At 40.0% G+C, this 18,946-nt stretch overlaps 1 protein-coding gene across 1 annotated transcript in view; it reads right to left on the bottom strand.

Annotated features, from left to right (window-relative positions):
• LOC126143815 (probable basic-leucine zipper transcription factor R) overlaps nucleotides 1-18,946 on the bottom strand; it is a 148,871-nt gene that overhangs the window by 43,347 nt on the left and 86,578 nt on the right. The window contains exon 6 of the mRNA XM_049915451.1: nucleotides 6,930-7,168. Within this exon, the coding sequence (XP_049771408.1) occupies nucleotides 6,930-7,168 (239 nt within the window). The remainder of the gene's footprint in view (nucleotides 1-6,929; nucleotides 7,169-18,946) is intronic.

The following is an 18,946-nucleotide window of genomic DNA, read 5'->3' as shown; positions in this document are numbered from 1 at the left end:
TGTATACTGTTTCCTTTATAGTTAAGCTACACATTCCTAGGGTTCTCCCAATAAACCAAAGTCAGTCATTCACCTCCCTTACAACAAACCTTACATGTTCGTTCCATTTCATGTTACTTTGTAATGTTGTTCTTATATATTTAATCAGCATGACTGTATCAAGCATCACACATATAATACAGTATTCGAACATTACAGAAGAGTTTTTCCTGCATTAACTTACATATTTTTTAGATTTAGGGAAAACTACCATTCATCAGACCAAATAAAAATTCTGTCCAAGTCATCCTGTATCCTATTACAGTCACTCAAGTTGACACTTTCCTATACACTATAGCATCATTGAGAAAACCAGTCACAGATTGCTGCTCACTCTGTCTGTCAGATTTGTTTAAGTGTATAGAGAACAAGATTGGTCCTATCACACTTCCCCAGTGTAGTCCTGATGTTACCTATGTCTCTCATGAACACTCACCATTCAGGACTACTTACTTAAAAAGTCACTGAGTCACTCACATGTCTGACCTTTTCCACTTTCCTGGACCATCATTAACAGTCTACAGTCTGCTAGTGTGTCAAATGATTTTTGGAAATCTAGAAATATGAAATCTGCCTGTTGGCCTCCATTAATGTTTCACAAGAAATTGGTATGAGTTTTGTATGAGTAATACTTTCTAAATCCATGCTGATTTATAGACAGAAGCAAATTGAACCTGCATAGAAAACTGCAGCAAACTGACATGAGGATATTGGTCTGTAATTCTGTGGGCCCATTCTCATGCCTTTCTTACATACAGGAGCCACCTCAGTTTTTTTGCAGTTTCTTGATACTTGGCATGAGGGCAAGCAATTATCAATAAATGACGGCTAAATTAGGGGCCAATTCCAACTAGTACTCCCTGTAAAATCAAATTGGAATCCCATGTGCATTTGGTGACTTACTTTTTTTTTTTCAACCCTTTCAATTGCTTTTCAATGCAAGGGATGGCTGTGGATCAACAAATGCAAGATCTAATGGCATAATATGGTTGGGAACAACTATATCAGCCTCTGTATAGCCATGATATAGCACCCTATGATTATTATAAGTTTCTGCACTTGAAAAAACATTTAAGTTATGAGTGCCATGACAGCAACAATGATGTCAAAACATTGATTCAGCAGTGTTTGGCAAATCAGGTGGCAGATTTTTTGTGAGAATGGAATTCGTAAGTTGTTTGCTTGGTATGATCAGTGCCTTAATATTGGCAGGAATTTTGTTGAAAAGTAAATTAAATTATATATCAAAAATTATATATCAAAAAAATTTTTGGAAACATGCCTTTGCACAATCAAAACTGAGGTCCCACATTCTGTTCTTGAAACCTGCTTGCCCCTTGGAGTTACCCCAAAAGGCCTAACACTGAAACTCCTCATTTCTGGATGCAATTCTACCCTACACCAGGCTCTTTTACAGCTTCAAATACAGCAATCTCTATGTCTTACCCAGCTAATATGTGACCTATATGCCTCATCAGTGAATTTCCACTCTACCAGGCTTCTCTCCTTCTACAAAATCCTGCAATTGTCTGCCCCTCATGTTTCCTTGAATGGTATCATTCGCCAAGCCAACTTCAAACTGCAACAACTTGCCACACTCACTTCAAAAAGCTATCCCATCTTCTCCTAAACTGCCTGAACAGTGGTATTTCCCTTCATGTCCCTCTGCAGCTCCCTAAACAGCCACACCATCAACCACCACTCCTCTCCTCCAAACCAAGCTTGGCCACCCTCCTTAACATCCCACACCCTTCACAACTGCCTCCCAGACCAAGAATGAACCATAATCCCAAGAACCAGTCACAACAGTACAGTGTCCTTAACTTCCCATCTAAAGCACTCATCCCTCTTGAATTATCAGTATTATCTAAGGGCCTCACTTCCAGCCCTAAACTTGCATTTGATCATGTTGCTTTGGTGAAGGACCTCCTTTCCTTCAAACATAATACCCATTGTAAATACCATTTTGCAACCCAACTCAACTTTTCCAAAGGCAAACCTGACATTGAACCCTGCCTTGATTAGTTCAGACCACGATACAAACTTGATCCACCACCACTACATCAAAATCAAGCCTTTCAAGAATTTCTCACATCCAGCATTGCCTCACAACCATCCCTCAGGTCCCTACAACATGACCCTAACCTGTCCTCCACAGAACTCCAGGCTCTACGTTCCCTAACCCTAAAAGCTGATGACTTCATCATTATCCTCCCAGCAGACGAAGGATCTACCACTGTAGTATTTTACCAAATTAAATATGTTAGTGAAGGGCTATGCCAGCTGTCTGGCATCTCTACATACAGCATCTGCCATCAAGATACCATCCCTGTAATTCAAACTGACCTGCAGTCGCTCCTTAAAACCTCAGGCCCCTCACAAGGACTGACATCTCAATCCATAGAACTTCTCACCCCACCCAAACCATGCACCTCCACCTTCTACTTTCTTCCTAAGATCCACAAATCCAACGGCCTTGCCACAGTGGTAATACCAGTTCCCATCAGATCACCAAAGTTAAGCGCTGTCGGGCTGGGCTAGCAATATGATGGATGACCATCCAATCTGCTGAGTGCTGTTGGTAAGTTGGGTTCACTCAGCCCTTGTGAGGCAAACTGAGAAGCTACTTGATTGAGAAGTAGCAGCTCCAGTCTCGGAGACTGACATATGGCCTGAAGAGCGGTGTGCTTACCACATGCCTCTCCATATCCGCATCGAGTGGTGCTTGTGGGCTGAGGATGACATGGCGGCCAGTCGGTCCCATTAGGTCTTCATGGCCAGTTCAGGGGGAGTTTAGTTTAAGGTCCACAAACCCAATCATCCTGACTGTCCTATAGTTGCTGGCTTCAAAGCACCCACTGAACGAATATCTGCCAGCCATAGTACTAAAACTCCCCTCCTACATCAAAGATACCAACCATTTCCTAGATCGTCTGAAATCCATGCCCATCCCACTTCCACCACACACCTTGCTTGTCGCCATTGATGCCACCTCCCTCTAATCAACATCCCCCACGTACGTGGTCTGTGTGCTGCTGAACATTTCCTCAGTCAATGCCCACCTGATTCCAAACCTATAACATCCTTCCTACTCACCTAAATCAACTTTATCGTAACCAACAATTACTTCACCTTTGAGAGGCAGACATACAAACAGATCAGGGGTAGGGCCATGGGAACCACAATGGCTCCTTCCTATGCTAACCTTTTCATGGGTTGCTTGGAGGGGACTTTCCTGGGATCCATAAGTCTTCAGCCCCTGGTTTGGTTTAGCTACATTGATGACATCTTTACCATATGGACTGATGGTGAGGCTGACCTACTAAAACACCTTCTCCTAATTAATTTCAAATGTTCATACTCCAAATCTCACGCCACTTTCCTTGATGTTGATCTTGCCCTCACCGAAGGCCAGCTACACACTTCCGTCCACATTAAACCTACCAACAAACAATGGTACTTACATTTTGACAGTTGCCGTCCTTTCCATGTCAAATGTTCCCTCCCATATGGCCTTAGCAATTGAGATAAATGTATTTGTTCAGATGCAGACTCTTTAGAACAATACACCACCATTCTCACCTCAGCCTTCACTGCACCTAATTAACCCACCAACCTAGTTAAAAAGGAGATTTCTCGGGCCATCACATCGAACCCTGGTACTGCTGATCCCTCCACAAAACATCTTTGGAGCACACCATTGGTGACTCAGTATTATCTTGGTCTGGAATGTGTTAATCAGCTACTTCAACAGGGTCATGACTTCTTAAAATCATGCCCTGAAATGAGATCCCTCCTGTCTGAAATTTTTCCCACCACACCTAGAATAGCTTTCAGTCGCCCTCCCAATCTCTGCAATATTCTTGTCAGATCCTATGCTCCTTCTGCACCCATTGCTCTATCCTAAGGCTCCTACCGCTGTGACCATCCGTGCTGCAAGCCTTGACCGATGCACCCTCCTACTACCACCTACAATAGCCCTGTAACTGGCAAAACATATACAATCAAAGGGAGAGCCAACTGCAAAGTGACACGTCACATACCAGCTATTATGTAAACACTGTTCAACCTTCTACATTGGCATGACTACCACCAAATTATCAATTTGGATGAATGGGCAAAGGCAGAGAGTATATACTGACAACCTGCAATATCCTGTTGCAGAGCATGCTCTACAACATGACCTTCACGACCTCGGCACCTGTTTCACTACAAGCCCAATCTGGATTCTTTCCCCAGACACTAGTTTCTCAGAACTCCGCAGGTAGGAATTACACTACATGAACAAAAGCATCCGGACACCTGGATGAGAATGACTTACAAATTCGTGGCGCCCCCCGTCGGTAATGCTGGAATTCAATATAGTGTTGGCCCACCCTTAGGCCTTGATGACAGCTTCCACTCTCACAGGCATAACTTCAGTCAGGTTCTCGAAGGTTTCTTGGGGAATGGCAGCCCATTCTTCATGAAGTGCTACACTGAGGAGAGGTATCAATGTCAGTTGGTGAGACCTGGCACAAAGTCGGCATTCCAAAACATCCTATAGGATTCAGATCAGGACTCTGTGCAGGGCAGTCCATTACAGGGATGTTATTGTCATGTAACCACTCCCGCAAAGGTCGTGAATTATGAATTGGTGCTCGATCATGTTGAAAGATGCAACTACCATCCCTGAATTGCTCTTCAATAGTGGAAAGCAAGAAGGTGCTTAAATCATCAGTGTAGGTTTGTGCTGTGATAGTGCCACGCAAAACAATAAGGCGTGAAAGCTCCCTCCTTGAAAAACATGAGTACACCATAACACCACCACCTCCAAATTTTACTGTTGGCACTACACATGCTGGCAGATGACATTCACTGGGCATTTGCCATACCCACATCCTGCCATCAGATCACCACATTGTGTACCGTGATTCGTCATTCCACAAAACATTTTTCCACTGCTCAATCGTCCAATGTTTACATTCCTTACACCAAGTGATGTGTCGTTTGGCATTTACCGGCATGATGTGTGGCTTATGAGCAGCAGCTCGACCATGAAATCTAAGTTTTCTCACCTCCTGCCTAACTGCCTTAGTACTTGCAGTGGATCCTGATGCAGACTGAAATTCTTGTGTGATTGTCTGGATAGATGCCTGCCTATTACACATTATGACTCTCTTCAATGGTCGGCAGTCTCTGTCAGTCAACAGATGAGATGGGCCTGTACATTTTTGTGCTGTACATGACCCTTCACGTTTCCACTTCACTATCACTTTGGAAACAGTGGACCTAGGGATGTTTAGGAGTGTGGAAACCTCGCATACAGACATATGACACAAGTGACATCCAATCACCTGACCATGTTCGAAGTCTGTGAGGTCCACGGAGTGCCCAATTCTGCTCTCTCACTACTGAGATCACTGATATGAAGTACCTGGCAGTAGGTGGCAGCACAAGGTACCTAATATGAAAAACATATGTTTTTGGGGGTGTCCGGATACTTTGATCACATAGTGTAGCACTACATGACCTCGGTTCTTGCCACCCACCTAGTCCTAATTTATGTTAATTTCTTCCATCTCAGCTTTTCTTCACTGTAACTACACTTTGCTTCACTCCATTTTAGTTTTCTACATCTTTCATTGTCTTTCCCATCTATTTTTCACTGCCCCATCCCACATCTGTTACGTACAATGCACTTAGCTTCTCATTCTAATTAACTCATGCATGGTGTTTTAGTAGTAATCTCTGTTTTGCACATTACCCTGTCTTCCATCTTTAAGCTTTCAGGTTTTCAAATCTCGTCCAGTGCAGTTCCAAACAATCAGTCTTTCCTTCTCATGCCATATGGTAAGTTTCCCCTGACCAATAGTTCTGGGTGACTTTCCCAAAATCTACCCCTTTTCCTAGACCTCTCCAATCCTTTTCCTTCACAATTCTTCCCTCACCTTCAACACTTCTGCCTGAAGTGGGAGCCAATCACAACAGTCTTTTATTGTGTGTGTTCTGCCACTGCTTGATGAGTCAAATTTTTATCTATCCAATTAAATAATTTATCAATAATTGATTGTTTTTGTTATCAGATTAAATTATAGGCATAATTTAATAATTACATTCTTTTAAAACACACTATTTTTTGCTTAACATAAAACAGTGTTTACTTTTTTACAAAAAATGCTGGGTATAATGAATTTTGTGCCATGAATGTAACTTATCTGCTCCACTTCCCCGAATAATGCTATAACACTGAATCAAATATGCTGAATTCCTTCAGAGAACAGATGATAGACAGTAGTGGAAAATAAAGGGCAAGTAAGTTGTCTTCTGCTTGGATTCATCCACCATATAAATATGGCGATGATTTAAAATGGCTGAAAATATTGATCCGAAATAATACTGAGTGGAAACCCTCTTGCACTGCCCAGCTCCAAGTGCCACTGGATTGTGCTTTTCATGGATTGCTTCAAGGTTTATGAGTAATTTACAAAAATTGGGTCCAGTGTGGGGCAAGGAACCACATAGTGGAATTCTGGTGAGTATAACAGGTAAGACTCCTGTGTTTGTTGCACCATAGAGAAAATGGTGGTCATTAGTTCCAGAATAGAGGCTGAAAACCATCTGAAGTTGTAGGCATCTTGATTCAACTATCCACTCAGCCATATAACATTAATCATATTCCCAGTGCAGTTAATGATCTTGAGAACCTTGTGAGATGTTGAATGATATGCCATGGATTATAATTAAATATGAGACATAGAAAACTCATAGAATTTTTAAAATGGAGTACAGTGTCTCTCATTTTGCAGTAATTTAAAGCTGCAAATATGTTATCTTGTATTATAATAAAAAATACATGAAATACTATACTTAGTATTAAGTACTTCGTATTAAGCACAAAGTGAATTTACTTTGGCAGAACCCCTTTTTGGTATGAAGGAGGCGCTTTTAGAGGATTTGGTGGTGATGGTGCAAGTACTTTCTTCATTGCAGCCATTGCCTTAGCTGTCATTTTTACATTCAAGGAATCTGCTAAAGCTTTCCGTTGCTGAGGCGAGTATGCATTCAAAGCATCTTGTGAATCTGGAGCAAGAATATTTTGCTTCATCATTTTAGCATCTGAATAATTTTTTATTGAGTTTATGGATTCCTGAAATAAAAGAAGATGAAAGGACCTCAATTACTAGAGAAACATTATCCATCTCATGACAAATAAAAGGAAAGCTAGTTTTCTAAAATAAACAATTTACTGTTTTTGACTTCATTTAAAGTTATTGTATGACATAGGAAGAAATATTCATAACATTGCAAAGATTGAACATGAGTTCAAAAAACATTTTATGATTCAAGTTGTTATTGGCAAAGAGGCAATAAATAAACACTGATGAACAAAAACATTACATTATGGTCACTGCCCAATATAGGACTGCATTCTGCCTGGTGGTGTTGCAAGTATGTGACATGGCAAGGAAAGGATGCAAGTGGAGAAGAGACAAAGTGGTGATCACTCTAGAAATCATATGGCCCACAAATAGTGAAATCCACATATGCAACTTTCATAGGGGACAGATTTTTATTGCTCAGCACCTGGAAACAAACACCTCAGAAATTTTGAAGCTAGTTGGTTGTTCATGTGTCACTGTTGTGAGCATGTACGGAGAGTGGTTCAAGGACTGTGAAACCACAAGTTGGCAATAAGGTGTTGGATATCCACAACTCATCATAGATGTGGAAGTCTGAGACTTGCCTGTTCTGTAAGGCAGAATAGGTGGCAATCTGTGGTGGATCTGATGCAGAGTACAGTGCAGATGCAGGAACAAGTGTTTTGGATCACACAACTTGTGCATGTCATTGAACATGGGGCTCCACAGTACAAGATCCCTAATAGTCATTGTTGACCCAATTGCATCTTCAATTACAATTGCAGTCAGCATGGTATCAACAAGACTGGACTATGGGTCAACAGAAATATGTTGCGTGGTCAGATGAATCATGTTTCTTGCTCAACAGAAATATGTTGCGTGGTCAGATGAATCATATTTCTTGCTCTTGTCTAGATAAACTATCCTGGAAAGTGGCTGCTCAAAACATACAGTGCACCATGTATGCTGGCTGAAAAGGGCAATATTACACTATGGGGCCATTCACCTCAGCTTCCATGGAACCTTTGGTGGTATTCGAAGGCACCATGAGAGCTGTGGACTATGTGAACACTGCTATGAACCATGTGCATCTCTTCATGCTTGATGTCTTCCCCAAAGATGATGTTATCTTCCAGCACGATAATGTTCAAGTGGCAGGGCCAGAATCAAGCTACAGTGGTTTGAGAAGCATGATATAAAGTCATGTTGATGTCTTGGGTACCAATTTTCCTTGACATGAACCTGATGGAACAAATCTGGGATGCTACTGGCTGTAACCTCCAAGCCCAAAAAACACCATATCTTAACTTATGTGAATTGCATGACTAGTATTCATACTGGAGACACATACCTCCAGAAACCTACTGAGAACTTTTCATATCCATGTTGTGTAGAACTGCTGCTGTACTGCATTCTAACAGTGGGCCAACATGCTATTAGCATGGTTTATCAGTGGTATATGATAAGAAATTATCTAACAAATATTAGCTCAATATTATTTTCTTCAACATAGAATGACAACAAACATATGAATGAGATGCTCTACCCAAGCACTCTCATTCTTGGTTCCACCATAATTTATAGAAGACCTCACACATTACTGCTACTAAAGCCACTTGCTCAGATTCTTGCAGTATGTAATAACACAACATATATACATGCACTGAACATAAAACGACAACAATTTCTAATTTTATCTGTAATTCAATAAAATTATGCTCCCTTTGGTAGTCATTAATATGCTATGAAGGACAATAATGTTCTACAGAAGTCTCCTGTGGTAGCCACGATGCTGTTGTCATTTCAACAGATTTTTTTATTTCATTTAGTGTTTGGCATATATACCATGCAGCCAGCATCCTATTATATAAGTGATGCTAATTAAGACAAAGTTGCCCAAGTGCAAGTAGGACTCACATGCAGATGATTCTGTACAAACTTAATTATGTATGTAGGTGCTTCATCCTTCCTGGGAACCAATAATCAATAATCTTGACAATTTTTGCTTGTTATCCTTACCAATACAGTCAAGATACTGGTCCTGTGAATTACAAGACTGTTTTTGATATAATTACATATTAATAGATTTTGGATTTTTTCCTTACATGAACTGTAAAACCCTGCTTCTTGCCAAATTTCATAACTCTAGGTCAATGGGAAGTATCCTATAGATTTTAATGAGCGAGTTTGCAAGTATTGCATTTTTAGCTGCAACAGACAGAAGATATGCTTTGTTGATGCTGCTCATTTTAGAGATTTTGAGTGAGATAAACTCATCCTGCAATGTAGAAATGTGCACAGAAAAAGCTAAGTGAAAAATTAGTGCAATACGCACATTTATTTACATATGAAATCCGACTTCGAAATTTTCCGTTGTGTGAAACTGCATGTACAAGATTCATGTGTCAATTTGAAGTTCTAGATTTGCATGATCTTTCATTGATTGTATCAGTACCCATATGCATTGTGATATATTGTGAAATTTCAGACATTCGCAAGAGCCGCATTAAGCTGATATCATCAACTGTTGGCTTAAACATAATGTGTCCTTTTAAAACTTTTGAGAACAGTAGGCCTATCCTTACTCAAAACAATCATTCTCTAATTTCATTGCACAATTAAATGAGAAGTAGATTATTTTTGAGAATTTTAGGATGCTCACAAAACTATACAGTGGAACCTTGCTTCACGAGCACGTCCCATAATGCACAATTCACTTAACAAGCAAAACAGATTGTAGAAAAAATCACTTAATGAGCGATATTTCACATAATAAGTGATGACAAGTTAGTGTGATGTCACTAGCCATTCATGCATGGCAAGTGAAATGTTCGACAATATGAACACCTTTCATTGTCAGCAGTGGCATATGAGCAATGTCTGTAGTATGCAGTGCAGTCTGGGTTATCACTTTTTCTGATACCATCTTAGTGCAGCTTGTGATCACATATTTTTCTAAACTTGTGTTCACAAAGTGTTTTTTGTGTGCAACTTTTAATAACCTTTATAGAAATGCCCCTGAAGATAAAGCTGCAATAAGATAATCATAAGAGAAAGAAAATGACCTTAGAAATGAAACATAAAATCATTGAAAAATGTGAACATGCTGTGAGCATTGCTGATTTTGCATGCACATACAAATGGTCTACATCAACAACAAGGACAAGATTAAGCAGATAGATTTTTCAAAGGGACTGACAAGAGTATCTAAACAATAGTTTCATATTCTGGATGATGTTGAAAGGTTGCTCCTTATATGGATAAATAAAAAGGAATCACAAGGCAGCATTATTAATTAGAACATCATTTGTGAGAAGGCGTGAATGATTTTTGCTGACCTCATTAAGAAGATGCCAGGATCATCAGCAGCTAAAGAAGTGTTTAAAGGGAAGCCTTGGATGTTTCAAGAGGTTTAAGAGAAAAACCGGCATCCACAGTGTAGTGAGGCATGGCAAAGCAGTCAGTTCCAAAACAAAGGTAGCAGAGAACTTCATCAGCAACTTCAAGGTGCTCATAGATTCTGAGGGTCATCTGCCGCAACAGGTTTTTAATTGTGATGAGATATGTCTATTCTGGAAAAAGATGCTGAAGTGTGCATTTATAATGGCAGAAGAGAATGCATTGCCCATTCACATTCCAATGAAAAACCATCTCTCAATGCTGTTCTGTGCCAATTCAAGTGGTGATTGGAAAATTAAATTGCTGCTTGTTTACCAATCAGAAACTCCATGAGCGCTCAAGAAGTACAGAGTAGAATGTTAAATGTGATGTGGAGGTCCAAAAACAAGGATTGGGTGACACATGATTTTTTTTTATGATTGGATCAAAGAAGTGTTTGGTCCTTTGGTGAAAAAATATTTGCTTGAGATGAATCTGCCACTTCATGTCTAGCTTGTTATGCACATTCCTCCTACCCATTCTCCAGGTCTACAAGAACACCTCCTTGGAGAATTTCAGTTAATCAAGATCCAGTTTCTGCCTCCCAACACCACTCAATTATTCCAGCCTATGGACCAGTAGACGGTTTCTAACTTTGAGAAGATCTACACTAAAATACTCTTTGAGCATTGCTTGGAGTTGACTGATGCCACCAATCTCACTCTCAAAGAGTTTTGGAAATATCACTTCAACATCATTGCATGCATCAAGATGATAAAAAGGCATGGGAAGGAGAACTCTCACTTCTGCTTGGAAGCAGCTTTGGCTGAAGTGCATTGTCGAATGTGACTCTGAGGCATTTGAGCCAATACCTGTGGAGCCTGTAGAAAACAAGATTGTGTCTTTGGCCAAGAGCATGGTACTAGAGTTGGATAACAATGATATAGATGAGCTTGTGGAAGATTGCAGCCAAGAGATGACGACTGAAGAGCTTATGGAGTTGGGGTGTGCAATAAGATAAATGCTGGAAGCAGGGGAATAGGTTGCATTGTACATTAAAATTCATCATGCCAATAAGGCAGTGGCTATGCATGCATGCTGTGTCACATTTTTTCCAAGTGTTGAAGCATTAACAAGAGCAAATGGCTATAGACAGCTTCCCAATAGAAAAGAATTAGCTATGTATCATGAATAATAAAGTACATAATACTAAAAACAAAGATGCTGTAACTTACCAAACGAAAGCATTGGTATGTTGATAGAGACAACAAAAAACACCCAAACACACAAACAAATTTCAAGCTTTCGCAACCCAAGGTTGCTTCATCAGGACAGAGGGAAGGAGAGGGAAAGACGAAAGGATGTAGGTTTTAAGGGAGAGGGTAAGGAGTCATTCCAATCCCAGGAGTGGAAAGACTTACCTTAGGGGGAAAAAAGGACAGGTATACACTCGCACACACACACACACACACACACACACACACACACACACACATATCCATCCGCACTTATACAGACACAGGCAGACTTATGTAAATGCAAAGAGGTTGGGCAGAGATGTCAGTTGAGGCGGAAGTAGCCCACCAGGCCTCAACCTCCGCTACTTTCAAGTTGCCTCCGCTTGTACCTCACCTGTTATTCAACAACATCTCTGTCTCTGTACTTCCGCCTCGACTGACATCTCTGCCCAACCTCAGACATGTCCGAAAGAACAGATACCATCTTAGTAAATATATAGTTAAGGCTCACCAGCCACTTGACCATCTCCTTCTTCTGTGTGAATGCACAAACAGTGCCTGAACTCTTACGGGAATTGGCAATACGCCACGAGTAATGAGTATAATTGGCGGGGGCACTACGAAAGTAGTGCGGGACAATACATTGAGAATGTGGGCTTCACGGGAGACGTGCCAGAGATAAATCCATGCAGTCGCGCTATCCTCTGTGTCCTCGGTGGCTCAGATGGATAGAGCGTCTGCCATGTAAGCAGGAGATCCCGGGTTCTAGTCCTGGTCGGGTCACACATTTTCATCTGTCCCCATTGACGTATGTCAACACCTGTAAGCAGCTAAGGGTGTTCATTTCATTGTAATTTCATTATAGTAAATTGATATTTATGTTTTGGTTAGTGTATCAGATATTCTAATATACTGTGTTACATCTAGTTTCCCTTAAAGAAGAGTAGCCCTATATAATATCTGCATTTATTGTAAATTACCGCTGTTTTCGAGTTTACTAGCAACTGTAATTAAGGTCAAAATGTTTTAGGAAATTAGAAATCTTTACCACTGGTTTTTGTGTTGCCTTAATAGAAATGTCATTTTGTACATTTTCTTCAATTCTTATAGTGAATTAGTAAGTTTTTAGCTCAAGAGATTAAATGATAATTGGTAGTGTTCATTTAAAGTTATTTGTTCACTGCCTCATAACATGCTGCACCAACCAAAATGCAGCCCCACTGTGAATGCTGTTCTTGAACACGGGATGAGTTGGTCGACATTTGAAAGTAACTGGAAATCACACTGACTAGAGTCAAATGATTGGCAGCTGCAACAAATTGGTGAATTAGAAGAGCTTCAGAGAGATGTGTACCTGTGATACTGGTACCAGAGGATTCCATCTCCTCTGCAGAAAGTACAAGACATGCATATGGCATGTCAATGGTAGATCTTGGCATCTTATACAGTGTGGACCAGGGAGGACTCAGGTTGTTGTACCAATCGCCCTAACCATCAAGTTTAAGTGGTTGTCTTTCACTGAAACTGAAACTGAGCCAGTGCGATTCACATCACCTGTTTTGGGGAAATGTGTTTTGTTTTGTGTCAAGAGGAGGTAAATGATAAAGAGTAGAGTTCTATTAATTGTTGGCACTTAAAATGTACAGTGAATGATGGTACCCTTTAGGGAAATGCAGCAAGGAACAGGAAAGGACACCAGGTGCACTCAGTGGGTTTGCCTGGAGGCCTCATTCAACATGTTGAAGAAGCTATTGCAGTAGCCATTTAGGGAACAGTGTGCAACGAACTGCAGATTGTGGCAAATGTTGGAACAAAAGATATCTGTCATCTGGGCTCCAGGGTCATACTTGAGTCATTCCAGGGATTGGCAGGGAAGGCAGAGAAGACCATTCTTTCCCATAGAGTTTCAATGAAGCTCACAATTTGCAGCACTGTCTCCAGAACTGATTGTGGCTCTTTGGTTCTGAGTCAAGTGGAAGGACAGCATCAGAGAGTTTGAAGGTTCTGTGACAAGCTATGAAGCAACTTCCTGGATTTGCATCATCGGGTTGAGAACTGTAGGGTCCCCCTAAATGGTCAGGTGTGCACTATAAATCAAAGGCTGCTACTGACTGTGCATGGGGCGCACAAAAGGGTTTTTTCGATTAGGCAACTCTCCATCGAATACAGATAATAATAGCTGAAGAAAACCTGGAAGTATTGGTGCAATATCAAAGAAATACCTCCTATAGGTGAGAGTATTGAAATCCTAATGGTAAACTGCAGAAGCATTTGCAACAAAGTGCCAGAGATTGAAGCACTCATGAAAGGCAGTGAATCTCACATAATACTGGTTACAGAAAGCTGACTAAAATCTGAAATTGACAGCAGTTAGATTTTTGGGAAAATTTAAATGTCTATCAAAAGGATAGACAAATGGGAAATGGAGATGATGTATTCGTCACAGTACACGAGAAACTCAAATCAACTGAGAGAGAAATTGAAGCTGCATGTGAGTTTGTTTGTGCCAGACCCACTACCAGGGGTCAGTATAAAATAATATCTGGGTCCTTCTATCATTCATCAGATTCATCTCCATGTAACAGAAAACTTTAGAGAAAATCTCATTTTACTGTTTTACAAAACCCAATGAAATTCTAGTCATATGTAAAGGCTGTCAGTGACATCAAAGTTAATGTCCCAGCCCTAGTGAATGAGACAGAAACTGAAATTGAGGATACCAAACCAAAAGCTGAAATGTTTAAGTTCATTTTCAAATGTTGCTTTACAGAGGAAAGTCCACAAGAATTGCGCCAATTTAATCCTTGTAACAGTTAAAAGATGAGTGAAATCAGTATTAGCATCAGTGACGTTGAGACGCAGCTGAAATTGTTAAAACTGACCAAAGCTCAGGGCTTGACAGAATCCCTGTCAGATTTTATACTGGATTTGCAGCTGAGTTAGCCTCTCTCCTAAGTACAATCTATCAGAGATCCCTCAAACAAAAAACTGTGTCCAGTTCTTGGAAAACAGCACAGTTCACATCCGTCTACAAGAAGCACAGTAAAAGTGATTCACAAAACCGTCCAATATCCTTAACATCGATTTGTTGTAGAATCTTAGAACATATTCTGAGCTCAAACATAATTAGGTATCATGAACAGAACGACCTCCTCAGTGCCAACCAGCATGGATTCTGAAAACATCAATCATGTGAAACCCAACTAGCAATTTCCTCACATGACATACTGAAAGCTTTGGATCACGACAGAAAGGTAGACACAGTATTTCTTGATTTCCGATAAGCACTGGCGCAGTACCACACCTTCACTTATTGTCTAAAGTATCATATGGGGTATCAAGTGAAATTTGTGCCTTGGTTGGGGACTTAATGGTAGGGAGAACACAGCATGTTATTTTGGAAGGAGAGTTATCACCAGCTGTAGAAGTAACTTTGGGTGCACCCCAGGGAGGTGTGTTGGGACCCTTACTGTTCATGTTGTATATAATGACCTTGCAGACATTTTGCAGATGATGCAATTATCTATAATGAACTGTTTTCTGAAACAAGCTGCATAAATATTCAGTCAGATCTCAATATGATTTCAAAGTTGTGCAAAGATTGACAACTTGATTCAAATGTTCAAAAATGTTCAACTATGCACCTTATAAAACAAAAAAAACATAGTACCCTATGACTAGAATAACAATGAGTCACTGATGGAATTGCCCAACTCATACAAATACCTGGTGTAACATTTCATAGGGATATGAAATGGAATGATCACATAGGCTTAGTCAAGGGTAAAGCAGGTGGTAGACTTAATATTTATTGGTAGAATACTCAGGAAGTGCAATCAGTCTACAAAGGAGATTACTTACAAATCACTCATGGACCAATTCTAGAATAATGCTTAAGTGTGTCGGACCCTTACCAAATAGCATTAATAGGGGATATTGAATGTATACAGGGATGAATGGTCACAGGTTTGTTTGATCCATGGGAAAGGTCACCGAGATATTGAAGGAATGGGGCTGGACAACTCTTGAAGGCAGACATAAATTATCCTGAGAAAGTCTATTAATAAAGTTTTAAGAGCCAGCTTTAAATGATCATTCTAGGAATATACTAAAATCCCCTCCGTATCCCTCACATAGGGATCATGAGGATAAGATTAGAATAATTACATTATGCACAGATGCATTTAAACAATCATTCTTCCCCCACTCCATACATGAATGGAACAGGAAAAATCCCTAATACCTGGTACAGTGGAACATACCCTCTGCCATGCACCTCATGGTAGTTTGCACAGTATATATGTAGATATAGATGTATCAAAATATATGACATAAATTGTTGTATCTTTTGACTGAACTGACTTAGAAGCTAAAACTTTGTACAATGCCAACAGAACATAGACCTAAAATTATGACATAAATTTGAACTTGATATGGCTACCTTTTCCTGAGGAAAGGGTTCTTAACAGTTGGACAGACAGATGGACAACAAAGTGATCCTGAAATGGTCCGATATTTACTGACTGATGTATGAAACTCTAAAAATTGTGTAAGGATATTCTGAGCATATACTAACCTAGAGGGTATTTTTTTAAGAGTGGGCAAAAATGTAACAGGACATAAAGAATGCTCCACTGAACAATTTGAGGTAGGGAACCTAGGGTCAGATTAGCCAGCTTAATGAGATGTGGAAGTAAACTTGTCTATCACTTTGTCTGGTATTAATTTTCCAGCTTATTTACAACTAACACGCACACAAGTTGACACACACTGCTCAGTTTATTTACATGTACAGTCTTTATTTATTGCAAGGAAACAAGGAGGACGAGCCTGATTACTAGGAAGTCACAATGAAGGTTACTTGTCCATAAGATGACTCTGTCGTACTGCATTTACATTGCCCCATGATAGAATGTGCAATGAATCAACAACAGACCCATTCATTACTCAGTGCTACTCAGAGACATACAGTACAATATGATGGAGCAGTACCAGTACAGTTTTGCAGAACTCACTGACATGCACCTTGTGCATGAGGAAGTGTGTTGCAATGCTCTCACTGCTGATAAGCTGTACACGGAATGATTTCCTAACAGGCATCATCTGTCACGATGAGTGTTTATTTCTCTCAAGTGACGAATGCAAGAGACTGGTTCATAAAAAAGAAGAAGCGAGGCGCTTGGCAACATGAGGACCACTCGCACACGTAATTTTGAAGAGGAGGTTCTGGAAAATGTTGCAGCAGACACCACCACAAATACTCGTTGTACTGCACGTGAAATGAGTACTGCACATATTAGTGTGTGGCGAATACTCCATGAACAACAATTACACTCGTAGCATCTATGAGTCCATGTAATGCTTGTGATGGCCTTTGCACATTTTGTCAGTGGTGTCTCCACTAATGAATTGATCGACTAGATTTCCTCCAAATCATGCTGCTTACTGATGAGGCCTCATTTCATCATGATTATTTTGAATAGTAGGAATGGCCGTTGTGTGGGATGAGGAAAACCCTCATGCTGTAGTATAGTGACACCATTAACTAAGTTTTGCTGTGAATATCTGGGCCAGCATTGTAGGTGGCAATCTCATTAGGCCATATCTTCTACCTGGCCATCAGAATGACCACCTGTACTTGAGGTTTGTACAAAGAGTGCTACCTAAGTTGTTGGAGGGTACCCTTGGCTGTTCATGAGATGATGTGGATATAACATGACAGTGCACTGCCTCACTTCAGTGTGATGTCTGCAACCATAACAATGCTGTGAAACTTCCTGGCAGATTAAAACTGTGTGCCAGGCCGAGACTTGAATTCCGGACTTTTGCCTTCTGTGGGCAAGTGCTCTACCAACTGAGCAACCCAAGCACGACTCAAGACCCATCCTCACAGCTCTAATTCCGCCAGTACCTCGTCTCCTACCTTCCAAACTTCACAGAAGCTCTCCTGAAAAACTTGCAGAACTAGCACTCCTGAAAAGATGCTGCATTTCCCAGTCACTGGATTGGAAGGGGGGGGGGGTCCTATTTCATGGCCTGCAAGGTCACCTTACCAGAATCCCCTTGATTATTTCCTAAGTAGATACATAAAGTCACTTGTGTAAGAGACCCCAGTGGATACAAAGGGAATTAGTTGCTAGAATTGTAGCTGTCTGTGATGTGATTTGAAACACACAAGGGATATTTTTCAGAGTGCATCAGAACTTTGTTCTCTGATGTCATGCTTGCATTGCATTTTATAGCTGTCAATTTCAGCACATTTTGTGAGATACAGTACAAATGGTACATTCATTGTGTCAGTGATGGTATTTGCAGTTAACTGTAACTAATGTAAATAAAAAAGCAGACAGTAAAGTGATTTTATTCCTATTACCCACTTAAGCTGGCTTCTCCGACCCCAGTTTCCCTACCTCAAATTGTTCAATGGGGTGTTCCTTATGCCCTGTTAAATTTTTACATGCTCTTACAGAAACACCCTGTATAATAAATTATAACAGACCATAATGGTAACTGCCAACAAATATAATTCTTTCACTGATGTTGAAAACTCACAATTGTGCACAGCAGTATTACTTCAAAATTTATTGCTTAATCAGTTTCAGACATTCACAAACATCTTCTGGAGGATTTGTATGTCATAATCAGATGTGATACAAGTCATAATCATCATGAATCATCCTGCCATAAGCCACCATCTTCAAAATTTTAAATACAAAAGAAAACAAAGTCTTGTAATTTATGTTAACAGTTTAAACCAAGATTACTACTCACCATTATTACTAATCAACAGATGCACAGATATGATATTATATTTCCTCTTGTCAATGTCCAAACTTGTAGTGGTAAGTTCTTATGAGACCATACCAAACTTGTAATTATTATTATCATAAATTACTTCTACCACTTGAAATGTTTCATATGCCTTAATGGACACACTCCACTAATCCACTACATTTTCATCATAATTAATCTCTAACTCTAACTTCACTGCCATAATCCTCAGAATGTGAGAATAACACATATAATACTTCATAATCTCCCACAATACATCATAATCATCATTATTATTATTGCTCATGAAGAATCCAAATACATCATCGTAACTGTATCATATCACAATGAATCCTCATATTTCTTAATAAACCTCAATACCTCATCTCATAGTTCTCT

This window comes from Schistocerca cancellata, chromosome 2 (assembly GCF_023864275.1).
Source record: "Schistocerca cancellata isolate TAMUIC-IGC-003103 chromosome 2, iqSchCanc2.1, whole genome shotgun sequence".
Classification (NCBI taxonomy): Eukaryota; Metazoa; Arthropoda; class Insecta; order Orthoptera; family Acrididae; genus Schistocerca; species Schistocerca cancellata.
Note: the sequence above shows the minus strand (reverse complement) of the source record. Positions and strands in the feature narration are given on the sequence as shown.